At 42.8% G+C, this 13,109-nt stretch overlaps 1 protein-coding gene across 3 annotated transcripts in view; it reads left to right on the top strand.

Annotated features, from left to right (window-relative positions):
- Positions 1-5,443, top strand: part of GEMIN6 (gem nuclear organelle associated protein 6) — a 30,874-nt gene extending 25,431 nt beyond the window's left edge. Inside the window, exons 3-5 of one of the 3 annotated variants that reach the window (XM_060026782.1) lie at positions 518-697; positions 1,292-1,435; positions 4,317-5,442. In XM_060026782.1, the coding sequence (XP_059882765.1) occupies positions 1,311-1,435; positions 4,317-4,692 (501 nt within the window). In that variant the 5' untranslated portion in view covers positions 518-697; positions 1,292-1,310 and the 3' untranslated portion in view covers positions 4,693-5,442. Of the gene's footprint in view, positions 1-133; positions 698-718; positions 1,436-4,316 lie in introns of those variants that run through there. The other 2 variants (XM_060026781.1, XM_060026783.1) reach the window with 2 other exon arrangements.
- Positions 5,444-13,109: the final 7,666 nt, after the last annotated feature.

The raw sequence follows: 13,109 nt of genomic DNA, 5'->3' as shown, positions 1-13,109 counted from the left end.
CACCTTGTACCATTTTTCAGGATCATAGTCCGGAAAAAATTCTGGACCATGCCAGAAGCCAACGAAGTACTCCAGGGACCAGAAATCTGTGGTGGTAGCGAGTCTCTTGCACTTTTCCGCTCCTGCGTTTTTTCAACCCAATCCTACACTTTTCTTTCCAGCTCCTGCACACCCTCAGGACTGTACCAAAGGCACATCCCAAAAGAGTAGGCATCTTAATTGCCTTACACAGGCCAAAGAAGAAATACGTTGGTTCTGTGGCTCTTCTCCAAGGCACTGTCACCTCACACTTCCAGAGCTTTAGGATTTACCTGGAGGGTTCATGGCAAAAGTGGAATTCCACTTCCACTCTCAAGGAAGAGGTGGCATGAGTCTTCCCTCTTAAAATTTTTATCTTGAAATGTCCAATGTGGCAGTGAAAGGCGGACCCTAGCGAACAAGAAATATTATTATTATTATTATTACAAAAAAATCTTAGCCCCGCTCCACACCCTGAACCCCAATTTCATCACCCCAGGCCTCGGGACTCTCAGACCTCGAGTTGTGACCAAGGCCACGGACTACAAAACAGAGAATTCTGGGGGAAGGAAGTGACGACACGGCGCAAAGCACGCTGGACTCCGGCAGGCTCGGCTCAAGAGACTCCTTCCTTCCAACGCGGCTGCTGAGGACCTGGCGGTGCTAGGAGATTTAACTGGTATTTTTCTCATTTGTCAGGATTACACGCTAAGTATCACCTGGCTTGAGTACAGCTCAAAGTATCATGCGGCTTCGGGTTACGCCAGGGCATCAGCTCTAGAGCCTTAGCTGCTGCCCCTTCGTTTACGCATCCTCCAAACAAATTTTAAGATGAAAAGTGTCACAGATCCGGGGGCCTCTCCCTGGCGGGATCCAGTGGAGACACAGAGCCAGAGAGGGAGTGGGTGGATATCAGAGGAGTTTTCTTTTTCATTTTTGGCTAAGAGTCGTGTGGCGTGAGCTCCTTTGATGGAAGGAGAGCAGAGTTCAAGGATTTGAGCATCTGTAGACTGGAGATCAAAGCCAGCGTGAAGGCGATCTGGAGTGGGATTGGGAGGTGAAATAGGAGTGTGCCAGATAAGTTACCCCAGACTGGGACCCGCGGCAACTCGATGTCCCCGTGGCTTTCAGACTTAATAGTAAAATTTAACTGTCTTTCTGATATGGAACTTGAGGCAAATTGCAGGTGTTCTCTACCTCTAGAATGGAGATTGAAGTAAGACATTTGCCTGGGTGGAACATATATATTAATCCGAACTGGTGGTTGTTTTAGATCTAGCCAGCTGGCAACCATGAATGAATGGATGAAGAAAGGCCCCTTAGAATGGCAAGATTACACTTACAAAGAAGTCAGAGTGACAGCCAGTGAGAAGGAGTATAAAGGATGGGTTTTAACCATAGACCCAGTCTCTACCAAGTGAGTATGGGTCCTGCTTCCCAGAAATCACCCCTTTGCACTGTTACATCCATACTAAGAAAGCAGATAAATGAAAGGCTAATTATTCCCACATAAGAATTTAATTTCCTTTGAAGCTAAGTATTGTTCTAATTATAGATTTGTGTCAGACCAGCCAAGTTCGTAGAAATGGGACACTCCTTTTATATTACATTTTATTGGAAAATTTCAAATATACACAAATGTGAAGAGAGTAGTATAATGAACACTAATCTTATTCCCCCTTCCAAATATTTTAAAGCCAATTACAGACATAATTTTGTTCACAAATCCTTCAATATATCTCTTAGCAGATTCGGACTCTCTAATAAATGTAACCACAATACCATTATAACACCTAGCAAAAGTAATAATAACTTTAATATTAGCTAATTCCTAGTTTGAGTTCAGATTTTCCTGTTTGTCTCCAATGTATCTTTTTAAGCATATCAATTTGTTGATATGTCTCTGAAGAATCTTAATCTATAACTGTATCTCTCTTTGGTTTTCCATGTCATTTATTTGTTGAAGAAATGGAATCATTTGTCTATAGAATTCAACACACTCTGGATTTAGCTCATTGCATTTATCATGGCATAGTTTAACATGTTCTTTTATCCTTTGTATTTCCTATAAACTGGTATTCATAACTAGAGGTTTGATTAGGATCACATTTATTTTTTGCAAGGCAACTTTAAACGTGGTGATCCACACACTTTATTTTGGAATGATTTTAGATTTACAGAAAAATTGCAAAGAAAGTACAGAGAGTACCTATATACCCAGCTTCCCCTAATGTTAACAATTTACACAACTGTCAAACATTTGTTGGAATTAAAAATTTACACTCACTAAACTACAATCATTTGGATTTTATCAATTTTTCCACTAATGGCCTTTTTCTGTTCTGGAATCCAGTCCAAGGTCCTACATTACATATAGGCATCCTGTCTCCTTAGTCTTCTCTGATATGTGACAGTTTTTCAGTCTTTACTTGTTTTTCATGACCCTGACACTTTTGAAGTGTCCTGGTGAGGTATTTTATAGAATATCTCTCAATTTGGGTTTGTGTGATGATTTCTTTTTTTTCTTTTTTTTTTTTTTGGCTGCATCATATGGCTTGCGGGATCTTAGTTCTCTAACAAGGGAATGAATGCGGGCCCTCGGCAGTGAAAGTGCAGAGTCCTAACCACTGGCCTGCCAGGAAATTCCCTGTGATGTTTTCTCATAGACTGGGGTTATAGGTTTTTGGGAAAAGTACCACAGAAATGAAATTCACATCACGTCACATTGCATCACATCATGTCATACACCATATCATATCATATTTTAGTTAGGATTTTTCCATTTGTATTCATGAGTGAGATTAGCTTATAGTTTTATTTTTTAATCCTGTTCTTTTCTGCTTTTGGTCTCAAGGTTATATTAGCCTCATTAAATGAGTTAAGGCATAGTCTCCCTTTTATAGTCCATAGGAGAATTTGGTTGGATTAGAAATGTCTGGTCCTTGAAAATTTTATAGAACTTCCTGGTAAAATTGTCTGGGCCTTTTTTTCCCCCTCCATGGGAAGATTTTAAACTGGTTATTTCAGGTTTTTTGAAAAAGATTATAGGACTATTTACATTCTCTCTCTCTCTTTTTTTTTTTTTTGAGTCAGTAGTAGAAATTTATATTTTCTAGGAAGTTTTCTGTTTTCAGTTTCAAAATTATTTACCTAAATTTGTTCTTAATATTTTATACTATTAATTTTCGCTACCTTATTCCTAATATTATTTATATGTGCCTTCTTTCTCTTTTTATTAATCTTGCCTGAGTTTTGTGAAATTTATATATCCTTTTCAAAGAACCAGCTTTTGGCTTTGATGATCTTCTTATTGACTTTTTTTAATTGAAGTATAGTTGATTTATAATATTGTGTCAATCTCTGCTGTACAACAAGGTGACTCAGTTATACACATATATACATTCTTTTTTATATTCTTTTTCATTATGCTTTATCACAGGATATTGAATATAGTTCCCTGTGCTATACCTTAGGACCTTGTTGTTTATCCATTCTAAATGTAATAGTTTGCATCTACCAACCCCAAACTCCCAGTCCATCCCTGTCCCTCTCCCTCTCTGCCTTGGCAACCACAAGTCTGTTCTTTATGGCTATGAGTCTGTTTCTGTGTTTTTTTGTTTTCCTGTTTGTTTGTTTGTTTTTTTGGCCACGCCAGGTGGCTTACGGATCTTAGTTCCCCAACCAGGGATTGAACCCATGTGCTTGGCAGTGAAAGCACAGAGTCCTAACCACCGGACCACCAGGGAATTCCCTGTTTCTGTGTTGTAGATAGGTTCATTTGTGCCATATTTTAGATTCCACATAAAAGTGATATCATATGGTATTTGTCTTTCTCTTTCTGAACTTCCTTCACTTAGTATGACAGTCTCTAGTTGCATACTCTTTTGTTTTCTCTCTCATTAATTTTGTGCTGTGTTATTTTCTTTGGTCTGCTCTGAAGGAGAGTTATTCAGTTGCTTTTTAACTCTAAAAGTTAAATCTGTACCCTATCTTCTTTCCTAATACACATTTAAAGCATTCATAACTCTTTAAGTAATGCTTTAATGACATCCCACAATGATCAGCTTTAGGCTGGACAAAAGCCTTAGATGTTTAGGACCATCAGAGAATTCGTATTGAACAAGTGAAAACATTTGGTGGTGAGAGGAGTAATTTAAAACGGGGAAGAGCATTCCCTGTTGTTCTAGTGACCTGTTGGGGGTTGATGCTGACTCTCATTTCACTGCTTCTTCCATAGTTTTATAGGCCTTTTGGTTTTTCTTTTGCAACTGTGCTCTGAACTTACTTTTCCTCCAAAGTATTGTCCTTGTGAACTTCCTTGAAGATGGCAGCATGTCTGTGACCGGAATTATGGGACATGCTGTGCAGACTGTTGAAATTTTGAATGAAGGGGACCATAGCGTGAGAGAGAAGCTGATGGATTTGTTCATGTCTGGAGACTGTAAGGCGTACAGCCCTGAGGATCTGGAAAAGAGAAAGAACAGCCTGAAGAAATGGCTGGAGAAGAACCACATCCCCATCACTGAAGAGGGAGATTCACGAAGGACTCTCTGTGTGGCTGGGGTCTTGACTATAGATCCACCATATGGTCCAGAAAATTGCAACAGTTCCAATGAAATTATTTTGTCCCGTGTTCAGGATCTTATTCAAGGACACCTTGCAGCTTCCCAGTGAGAGGCCAAGAACTATGGATGCACTGATTGAAATAAGACTTCATTTTTTGAAAATTCTTTGTTGTTTTTGGTAAAATCAAAGATGGGGATTATCAGTGCTAATAAGTGAACTGGGCAAGGATGACATCACAAATAAAATTAACATAGGGACATCAGAATTATAAGAGCCTTTCCTTTTGATGGGGATACACCTCCTTTTTTTTTTTTCTTTTTTTTTTTTTTTGGCGGTACACGGGCCTCTCACTGTTGTGGCCTCTCCTGTTGCAGAGCACAGGCTCCAGACGCGCAGGCTCAGTGGTCATGGCTCACGGGCCCAGCCACTCCGCGGCATGTGGGATCTTCCCGGACCGGGGCACGAACCTGTGTCCCCTGCATCGGCAGGCAGACTCTCAACCACTGTGCCACCAGGGAAGCCCACACCTCCATTTCTGTTAGGCAAGAAATGTATGTGAAAAGGATGCAACATGTTAGATTCAATATAAATGCTAAGGTAAAATCACAGTCTTGTTACATCCCTTGCACTAACTACATGTGTCTGTTTTAAAACGTTTATTTTAAAAAAATTTTTGGTGTAATGATGTTATAGCATTTGAATCAGAATATATTCTTTTTTTGGTTGAAACTTGAACGTTTTGGTAAAATCTTAACACATAAACCTTATAAACTCTCAAAGCCTTAAAAAGTGAGCACTGGCTGATATCTCTGAGGAAAGAGGTAAGTGTGACAGGTATTCTGCTGCTGAGCTCAACCCAGTTCTTTTGCCTGATGGGTTCAGCCCAGGCTTCTGGGTCACAGTGCTTTTTTCCTACAGTCTCTACTCCCCTTGTCAGGCTTCACTGAGGGGAGACAGTTTAGGAAATACACTTAACTACATCTGATTCTACCCCTTGGAAGCCAGTCAGGGAGGTTTCTGGCCTACAAAAGCACCTCAGATTGTTAGTTTGGGGGTTGTATGGTCAGGCCACTCAAGATGGCTGTTCTCTTGCTCTTAGCGTGACCAGTCCCTGCTGCGCCTACGCCCTACTCACATGAATGTGCTTGCCCCCTGCCCCAGCCGGTGATTGTTCTAGTCCTTAGGCCAGAACAGCTCCACCTGCTAGTTTATTAAAGGGAAACACCTGCCCCCATGATGCTAGTTAACCTGAGGGGCTGTAAGGGTTGGGTCTCATCTGCTGGTTTCCCGGGTAACTGATGAGCCACCCTGACGTCAGTTCCCCCTGTAAAAGTAGCTTCCTGCTCCTCCTAGTAGTGAAGGCTGCTACGTCTCGCTTGCGGTGTGCCCCGCACGGTGGAGGTGTTTCTCCAGGACCTTGCTTCGGACGTGTAAGGTGCCCTGTCCAATAAGCTGGCGCTGTCACTGGGCTCTTTCTTCGGCCTCGAGGCTGGTCATCCACAAGGCTTGCAGACCTGCGAGGTGCAGCCCAACAATTCACAAGCCAGCCAGGAGGCCTAGGGAACTCCCGTGAGTGCCAAGATGTAGCGAAGGAAGGACGGGGATGGAAAGTTGCGGGAGGCAGTGGGGAGTCGGGGGGAGATCCCAAGGTGGCCGCCCACTAACATGTGGAGCCCTGTGGCAGCTGACTACCGTGAAAGGTGTTTTTTCTCTTCCATTGTGTTGATGATATCCTGTTAAACTCAGTCTGTTTTTTGTTTTTTTGTGTTTCTTTGCGGTACGCGGGCCTCTCACTGTTGTGGCCTCTCCCGTTGCGGAGCACAGGCTCCGGACGCGCAGGCTCAGCGGCCATGGCTCACGGCCCAGCCGCTCCGCGGCATGTGGGATCTTCCCGGACCGGGGCACGAACCCGCGTCCCCTGCATTGGCAGGCGGACCCTCAACCACTGCGCCACCAGTTAGTCTCTGCCCACTCAGTCTCTTTTGAGTTTAAAAGTAGCAGCACTATGCTCGTGGCTCATCTGACTGCACGGGGATGGCTGGTGAATACAGACAAAACGTCAGGACCTGAATTATCCACAAAGGGCAAGTACACCCCCAACCTACCACCCTTAAACAACTACAGACAGGCTTTAGGGGTATTAACTTAGGGACAGGTTTGTGAATTGGACATGGCCAGTTACCTGGAAGGGTTTGGTTCAGGCCTATGGCAACGGCAAAATAATAAAGAGTACCCTTGGGCTTCTGTTCCCAGCTATGGAAGGGGGCAAAGCAGTGATGCAGTGTGATGGAACAGTAGCTATACGCAGTCTACAGAGAGTTATAACAGGTGGAAGACATTATAAAAGGCCTACTCGAGTCCTGGAGCAATGTAAAAACCACTATTCAGGGTCTAGAACAGCTGTGTGTGACATATAGGACCTCTGTGGACATGGATAGCAACCAAGGAATCCACTTTACTGGCCACGAAATTCAGAAATGGGCCAATGAAATGACACACTGTCATTTCTACCTACCCTGTGCCCCCACTGCTAGCAGGCTAGTTGAAAGGATGAGTGGACTACAGCTGAGACGGGAAACCCGCTCTCTGTGTGGACCAGGAGGCTAACTCAGGCCCTACGAACTATAACTGAAGATCCCAGGAGCAGTCGTCTCAGTGCTTACTCCATGTTAACCCAGAATCAACTAGTCAGCACCATCGGAGTTCACCTGTTAACCACTGCAGGGACCATTGCCAACTACTGGTCAGGGTGATAATTCACGTTTGCCCCCGCCACAGGATCTACCTCCAGGGGAACACATTATAAAATAAATGACTCTGGGGCTTCCCTGGTGGCGCAGTGGTTGAGAATCCGCCTGCAAATGCAGGGGACACGGGTTCGTGCCCCGGTCCAGGAGGATCCCAGATGCCGCGGAGCAGCTGGGCCCGTGAGCCATGGCCACTGAGCCTGCGCGTCCGGAGCCTGTGCTCCGCAACGGGAGAGGCCACAGCAGTGAGAGGCCCGCGTACTGCAAAAAAATTTAAAAATAAACAAATGAATAAAATAAATGGCTCTGGGACTGGCAGGTAAGTCCCCCATGGTTTGGGTTTGCTGCCCTGTGGGGAATAGGATTAGAAAGGGACTTACAGATTTCACCTGTCTTCTACCCGCCCCACCTACCACTACTAAGGTAATTAACCCAGGCCCCTACTGGAGGAAGGCCCATTATATTAACCTCGAGGTCTGTTGTTCTACCACCTTGCCTGTATTGGCACTGGCTATGGACACTGAGGGTGGACAGGTGGAATGGTACTGCAGGCCAGGACAAAAATCACAGGCAGGGGTGGTGTTACCTGAGAATGCTGTTACTGCTTGTATTTTCGTTAATGGTCATGATCTCCTGTGCCTGTTAAACATTTATTACATTTTGTCCCTGGTCCGAGCAGAGGTAATCTGTTCGCGGACTGGGTGATAACAGTGGCCTCACTGTGAAATGAGTTTGATTGCTGGATCTACAGCAAAATGTCCTCCTCGGGATTTCCATGAAAAATTGACGGGATAAAGTGCCTGGCCTCAAAGTTTGCCCACGTCTTGCACTCTTGATACTCTTCGGCTGCTATTGTGTGTACTGCATGTGTGGTATTTGGGCTGCAGTGCCCCTCTAGATACCTGACCCCAGGAATATCACATAAGAGGGGCTGACCCAGATGGTAAGGGTCGTGCAGGGTGTGTAGGGGTGGAGTGTGTGGTCAGATGGCTCAAGGTGGCTGTTCTCTTGCTCTCTGTACATGCCCTGCGTGACCAGTCCCTGCTGCGCCTACACCCTGCTCGCCTGGACGTGCTCGCCCCCTGCCCCCGCCAGTGATTGTTCTAAGCCTTAGTCCAGAATGGCTCCACCTGCTAGTTTATTAAAGGGAAACATCTGCCCTCCTGTTGGTCATTAACCTGAGGGGCTGCAAGGGATGGGTCTCAGCTGCTGGTTTCCCTGGTAACTGATGAGCCACCCTGACGTCAATTCCCCCTATAAATGGTAGCCTCCTCCCCCGTGTAGCAAAGACTGCTACCATGTCCTGCTCGCCGTCTGCCATGCACAGTGAGGGTGTCGCTCCAGGACTTTGCTTCAGATGTGTAAGATCCCCATCTATTAAACCATTGATGTCTCTGTCACTGTTTCCGGGCTCTCTCTTTGGACTCAAAGCTGGGCAACTACATGGCTTGCATGCCTGTGGGGTCTTTTCAGGGGAATGTCTACGTTGACCCCAGGGTTCATCAGATTAGAACCCCAAGCGGCTTACTCCCTAGGACGGGTAGCAAACTTCAGGCCATGGGGACAAATCCAGGCTACTGCCTCCATTTATTAAAATGTTATTGGAACACAGTCATACCCACTGGTTTGTGTATTGTCTGTGCCTGCTTTTGAGCCTTAGTGGCAGAGTTGAATATTGACAGAAACGATATGGTTTGTATTTACAGAAAGATATGGCTCTTTACAGAAAGGTTTTCCCTAGGAGATCCTTGAACTAGCCTGGTCTGCCAGGGGTCAAGGTGGACTTATGTCCCCTGTCATCCATACAAAAAGAATCTTGTGGTATTTTTGGAAGAAATACTTTAAAATATTCAGGTTTTAGGGGGTCTTTGAAAGCAGTTTGATAACATAGCTGTCACTTTCCTGCGTAGTTGTCTAATAACAGGATGTAACCCAGTGGTTCTTGCACTTTTGCAAGCATCAGAATCAGCTGGAGGGCTTGTTTTAACAGATTGGGAGTAGGGCTCAGCAATTGATTCTGATTCAGTAAGGGGCCAGGAACTTGCATTTATAACAAACTCCCAGATAATGGTAGTGCTACCAGTTCCAGATCACACTTGCAAAAGCAGTTTAGAAGCTTTGGGGAACAGAAAGGCCTTCCCTCACAACTTTGTAAAGTTCCATAATCTTAAAAGTGAAATTTAGGTCATAGCCTTTCCCCTCAAGCCCTGGAATGTCCTTGGACAGTGGATAGGGGACGGGGAATAAAAAGAAATTTCTTTATCTATCTATTTATTTATTTATTTTTATTTTTTGTGGTACGCGGGCCTCTCACTGTTGTGGCCTCTCCCGTTGCGGAGCACAGGCTTCGGACGCGCAGGCTCAGCGGCCATGGCTCACGGGCCTAGCCACTCCGGGGCATGAACCCGTGTCCCCTGCATCGGCAGGCAGACTCTCAACCACTGTGGCACCAGGGAAGCCCCTAAAACCAAATTTAAATGGCAAGGATTCCGGCAAAATGAGGGAGGCCTTGAAAGAAGACCTGTAGGAAATTATCCAGCGTTTGGTCAGGAGTGAACCTTGACCTAGGGACAGGTGCACTGGTGTTGGTGGATTTATTTGCTGTCAGACTAGTGAGCTGGGGACAAAGACTTTCTTGGCAACTGAGTCATCTGATTTGTTTAAAAATTTGCCTTGCGAACAAAACCTGAGTGCTAAAGAGGGTACATGATCTGGCTCTGCTATGGAAACCTGCCTGCTTAGGGAGCTGGGCCAGCCAGTCCCTCAGCTCAGATTCTCCCTAGGAGTTAACTCACCTGTTTCTGATCCCTCCTCTGGTTCCAGATTCCCGGAGGGAGATCCTTCCCCAAAGCTGGCTCTGCCAGCTGGAGGCGGTAGCCAGGGCAGTCCTTGAGCACAGCTGGTGTGAATGATACTTCTCAGAACAAAAGGTGGTTAGGACTTTCACTGAGTATCTTTTGATCCTGGAGCAAACTTTCCAGCCTCTGTGGTGTATCTTGCTATCCCATTGTTCATCTGATTTCCTAAAACTCTCCACCTTCTTCCAAATGTTATGGCTGAAATTGATTTTTTCCATGAATTGTTTTCAATAAAATTAATGAAATTTAAAGCATTCGCAGTTTTACTTGAGAACTGGTGGAGTTTTCATTGATGCTTCTTGAAGTAGACTCTAGAATACTAGGGTCAAGGCTATGGATTACTATAAATTTTGGGAGAAATCGGAACAGTGAAGGACTATAATTAAACATACTTAATTGCTTCCACTACCAAATACAATCTTTTTTTTTTTAAACCACTGAGGTAAGAATAACATACAAAAGCTACCTATTTAGTGTATATAACTTGATGAGTTGGAGATAAGCATACACCCATGAAACCATCCCCACAATCTATGCCCTAAAGATATCCATTACCTCCAACAGCTTTTCCTGCCTTTATTATTATACAACTGGTTTTGATTTTTCAGGCATTAAAGGATTTCTATTAAAAAAATTATACCATTACCCAAACATGCTTTTTACTTTTGCATGTTACTGTAGAATCCTTTAAAAGTCTACGTAACTGTAACCAATGTATACAGTTTAGTTTTCTGTTTCTGTAGTTTTCATAATTTTAATATTTAAGACTATTGTGTTGTTGGACTACAACTTACTAAAACATTTCCTTAAATTTTTGACATTCTTTTTTTTAAAAAAAAATTGGTTGTACCAGGTCTTAGTTGCAGCAGGCAGGCTCCTTAGTTGTGGCATGCAAACTCTTAGTTGCAGCATGCATGTGGGATCTAGTTCCCTGACCAGGGATTGAACCCGGGCTCCCTGTATTGGGAGCACAGAGTTTTAACCACTGTGCCACCAGGGATGTCCCAACATTTGTTCATTTTGCTATCACAGATTATGGTGCTAAAGAATATCTTCATGCATATGTCTTTATTGCTATTATCGAAAGCTAGTGCTTAGAAATGAAAGTACTGTGTGAAAGAGTATGAACACACGTAGGTTTTTCTTCTTTAAATATTTTATGCTGCTTTACATCAACAAGAACAATGTGTATACAAATTTCATTACACCGTTAGAGTATTAATGTTTTATTTAATTTTTACAACTGAACATAAAATGGTGTTTTAAAGTTGCTTTAATTTGTATTTATTAGCATTTTTCCATGTGTTTCCAGTATGGGAACTGTTTGATTCACATCTTTATTTTTTTTTAATCTTCGTTTTCAAAAAGTTATTTCCCCCATACTTATCTTGTCATCAGTTTGTGTTTCTAATTTTTACTACATGGCTATATATGTTAATGAGCAACTGTAATTATACATGCATTGCTTCTAACTTATTTTGAGCTAATTTCGGATTTATAGAAAATTTGCGAGAACAGGACAAAGAATTGTCATATATCCCTAGCCAGCAGATGCTAACATTTTACCACATGTGCATTTTTTGTGCACGTGTATGAGTGTGTTCATTTTTCTCCCTGAACTGTTTGAGAATAAATTGTGGACATGATGGAAATATGAGGACATTTTCTTAAATAACCACGGTACAGTTATCAGAATCAGGAAACTAACATTGATACAGTAGGATGATGTAATACGGACATCCAGATTTTGCCTATTGTTCAGTGTCCACTGTATCAAAAAAAGACTTATTTGGATCATGTATTACATTCAGTTATTATGTCCCTTTAGTTTCCTTTACTCTGGAGTAGCTCCTCAATCTTACTTTGACTTTCATGACATTGACGGTTTTGAATAGAGGCTGGTTGTTTTGTGGAATATCCCATAATTCGGGTTTGTCTGTTTCCGAATGATCCAATACGGTATGCATTTTTTTGGGTAGGAGTACCCTGGAAATGATAGTGTGTTCTTCTCAGTGCATCATTATCAGGAGGCATATGATGTTGATTTGTCCCATATTTGGTGATGTTAACTGAGATTACTTGGTTTAGGTGGTGTTCGTCAGATTTCTCCACTGTAAAGTTATTATTTTTTTCTTCCTAATCAAAGGCATCTTCATACATATTTCTAAAAGCTTTACTGAGGTATTAACATATAAAATTCATCCACCTTAAGTGTATAATTCAGTGACTTTTTTTTTTTTTAGTAAATTTACAGAGTTGTGCAGCCATCATCACAATCTAATTTTTTAAACATTTCCACCATCCCCACAAGATCCCCTGTCCCATTTGCAGTCAATTCCCATTCCCACCCTCAGCCCCAGGCAATCACTAATCTACTTTCTGTACCTGTGGATTTGATTTTTTTGTACATTTCTATAAATGGACTCATACAACATATAGTCTGTGTCTGGCTCCTTCTACTTAAATTTATTCACTTATAGAATATTTAGGACAATATCCTATTGTGTTGATGAACCACAACTTACTAAAATATTCCCCTAAATCTTGAATTGGATGTCCATGTTGTAGCATGTATCAGTGGCTTCTTTTTATTACTGAACACTATTCCATTATGAATATACTACATTTTGTTTATTCATTCTCCAGTTGATGGATTGATTAGGATTGTTAAGTTTTTGGCTATTATGAACAATGCTGCTGTGAACATTCATGACAAGTCTTTGTGTGGGCATATATTTTCATATTTCTTGGGTGAAAAACCTAGGAGTGGAGTTGCTGGGTTATATGGTAACTTTATGTTTAACGGTTCAGGGAAGTGTCGCACTATTTTCCAGCGTGGCTGCGCCATTTTACGCTCCATCAGCAACACACGAGGGCTCCAATTTCTCCGCATCCCTACCAGCACTTGTTAGTGTGGTTA

Source organism: Delphinus delphis, chromosome 12 (assembly GCF_949987515.2).
Source record: "Delphinus delphis chromosome 12, mDelDel1.2, whole genome shotgun sequence".
Lineage (NCBI taxonomy): Eukaryota > Metazoa > Chordata > Mammalia > Artiodactyla > Delphinidae > Delphinus > Delphinus delphis.
This window is presented reverse-complemented; position numbering and strand designations above follow the sequence as displayed.